This window comes from Pterocles gutturalis, unplaced genomic scaffold (assembly GCF_000699245.1).
Source record: "Pterocles gutturalis isolate BGI_N339 unplaced genomic scaffold, ASM69924v1 scaffold27067, whole genome shotgun sequence".
Classification (NCBI taxonomy): Eukaryota; Metazoa; Chordata; class Aves; order Pterocliformes; family Pteroclidae; genus Pterocles; species Pterocles gutturalis.
Genome location: NW_010108629.1, coordinates 16,329 through 19,276, shown reverse-complemented (window position 1 = coordinate 19,276; position 2,948 = coordinate 16,329). Strand labels below are relative to the sequence as shown.

Sequence of the window (2,948 nt, the reverse complement as noted above, 5' to 3'; positions counted from 1 at the left end):
AGCCTGCTACAGTTCTTGCTTTTTGGAGATGGTAATTAATATAATAGGTTACCTTGGCCATGGTGATTAAACTTTCAATTTAAATGCAGGATTTTAAAGGAAAGACAATTACTGATGAATACAAAAGCACCGCTCACAGTTTTCAGAAAATGTTCCACTCCCTTTCCCAAAAAGACTTGTCGAAACTCTCCTCATGGGTATTGAAATATTGAAACACACGCAATTATTTGTACTGTGTTTCTGCTGACTACCACCAATTAAAAAATTTGTATTTTGTCTTTAAGTATGTATGTTATGCAAAGCATAATCCATCCCCTCTTAAAACAGACTACTGTGATGGGTAGGATGAACCACCCCCCCGAGGTCCCATCCTGCCCAGGACAGCTGGTGCAGCATCACTTCCACACTCATCGCCCTCCTTTGTCTTTCAGCTCCCGGAGGAGTATCGTTAGTTGTCCCACATCCCCACATCAACGCAACAGTGGCACAAAACATCTTGCTCTCCGTTGAATACTCTTGCAGAGGTGTTGCCACCATTGAGTGGAAGCATGTGTCGAGCTGGGGCACCACCAAAATTGTGGAGTGGAAAAGTGGGAATTATGTCAACGTATCCACGGTATACAAGGGCAGAGTGACTACTTTTGAAAATGGCTCTATACAGCTCCTGAACGTGGGCATGGGAGATGCCGGCTACTATTTTATCACTGTGACAGAGGAGTATGGAACCAACACCTACGGCACCATCATAGTCAACGTTTACGGTATGAACTAGATGGGAGCTCTTGGCTTTACACTGTGTTTAAATATTAATCTGCTTGTAATCAATTTTATAGTATTTTTTTCTGCCCTCCCTGCAGAGATTATCTATGAAGATTTACATTTTGTAGCAGTTCTCTTTGCATTTCTCGCTGCAGTATCTGCCATTTTGATCTGCTTCATGTGGCTGTGTAATAAATCTCTGCATCTGTTCCAGAAGAAGACGACACACAAACTAAGAGGTATATCTATCTAAGAATGCAGTCAAGGTATAAGGTTTTCAAGTCTGATTTCTGAGCCTAAAATTCACTTGTGATTTGAGCCATAAAGATCCTGAGCAGAGATCCTGAGAAACAAGACTGGGAGGGCTCAGTTCAGTTATCCTCTTTACTAGCAGAGGCAACTGAATAGTGGGCATGTAGTTGCAGAACGATCCACATGACATCTACGTTATACATTTTACATCAGAAACTGCAGAACACTTCCCAACATTGCTAACTGCAAAATTTAGGGAGAAAAGGCCAGAGCTGCAATAACTCCCCATAGAGGGCATGAGTCAAAGTCAAGAGCATCAGCAACATGTGGTCTGCACCAGAAGGGTATTTCCCAGGGGAAAATACTCAAATGGCCCTTGGGAGCAGCTCCCACCTCACTTCATGGAGGACTGCACCTCCTCTTCTCTCAAACCCCCTTTTTGTCTGTCCTCACATTTCCAGTTGCAGACTTCAGCGAACACCGACTAATTAAAAGCAGACTCCTAACACACGCCAAAGACACCAGTCATGAAAAGCAGACCAAGGGCTTCACCGAAGGGAACATTGACATAGTCATCATAATATTCTTGTGAATATTCACAAGACGAAACTTCCAAGCCACAGCCAGGGACACACAGCCGAGGCATCAAGACAAGTTGTCACGCTACGGCCTGGGCTCAAGCTCTGGCACATCCTTGGAACAGGAGGTTTCTTTTACCACTTCAAAACACTTCAGGCATTTACCTTCCTTCTTTGCAAGCACAGATCCACTAGTAGTTTCTTGCCCTGTAGGCAAAAGGCCAGTATTTCTTCTCTAATAAGCACTGCTTAAGCTGTTACAATGCAACAAGCAGCTAAAGTATCAATATTTTACTAGACCAACACAGACACTCAAGAATTGCAAGCCTCATGGCCCAGACTTTGTGTCAGCTCTGCAAAACCAGGTATGAGAAGCCATGAGTTTGGCTCGAGCTGTCTCTTCCTTTCTGCCACTCACCTACAGCTCTAAGGGCTGCTGCTGTTTTCATGGTGCACACACCGCTCACAAGCTTCTGCAGCTACTGAAAATTTCACTATTATGCCAGAATATACAGGCTTTTGTTTGGATAAAACCTGTCCTTCCTCCAGTTAAAGCCAATCTTCCTACAGAGCCAGCGTTTTATAAAGTCTGAATCAAATACACTTATTTGTCAGATTTCAGAAAAACCACAGTGCTGGAGACTTGCTCTGTCATCTCCCAGAACGTGATCCGTAGCAGGGACCTAATTTCTGCCAATTCCACCCTAGAAGAGCCCACCTTTCAAAAGTCACAAAGAAAGGTATAAGGATGGGCCCTATGGACTTTAGTTTTCGTAGTGCCTTTAGTCTTGCACTTGACGATACCAGTGTCACTTTAAAGATTGTGAGGGACTCTTTATGCAGTTAAATATTTTGAAAAGATGTATTTAAAACCTAATTGTAGATGAGTAAGCTTGAGCTAATATTAAAAAGTTCAGAATGTCTCGGCTATTAACACAGGGTTGTTAATTTTGGAATGCTGACCTTCCAATCCACTTGCCAATCAATAATAATATCCTTTCCTTTGCAGCAAGGACAACTGAAGAGATTGAATTGGAAACCATTGAGTGTTAGCCAAGGGCTGTCTTATAACAAAAATAACAATTCTACCTCAGGAGAAAATATTGGCAAGGAAAGCTAGAAGAAACCTAAAAGGTAAAATGTTTGTGACTACTGTAGAAACATCCTGACTTGCAAACTAATTAGACATGAAATCAGCAGCGTTTGATGGAGCTGTTTTGGCCTGTTAAGATTTGGGCTCTGTTAGCCAAGGCCAACATAAAAAGGAGTATGCTTTCATGCTGAGCACGAACACATTTTTGTGGCTAGTGAATAAAATCTACAGCCTCTACCACCCTTAGAAACAACCAACCAACCACA

At 42.5% G+C, this 2,948-nt stretch overlaps 1 protein-coding gene across 1 annotated transcript; it reads left to right on the top strand.

The window, feature by feature from the left end:
* Nucleotides 1-431: 431 nt before the first annotated feature.
* Nucleotides 432-2,642, top strand: VSTM5 (V-set and transmembrane domain containing 5; the record flags this gene model as incomplete). Its single annotated transcript, XM_010072712.1, has 3 exons — nucleotides 432-761; nucleotides 858-998; nucleotides 2,599-2,642. Coding segments are annotated over 3 exons (515 nt in total), but the record flags the coding sequence as incomplete, so codon positions are not given.
* Between the last annotated feature and the right edge of the window lie 306 nt (nucleotides 2,643-2,948).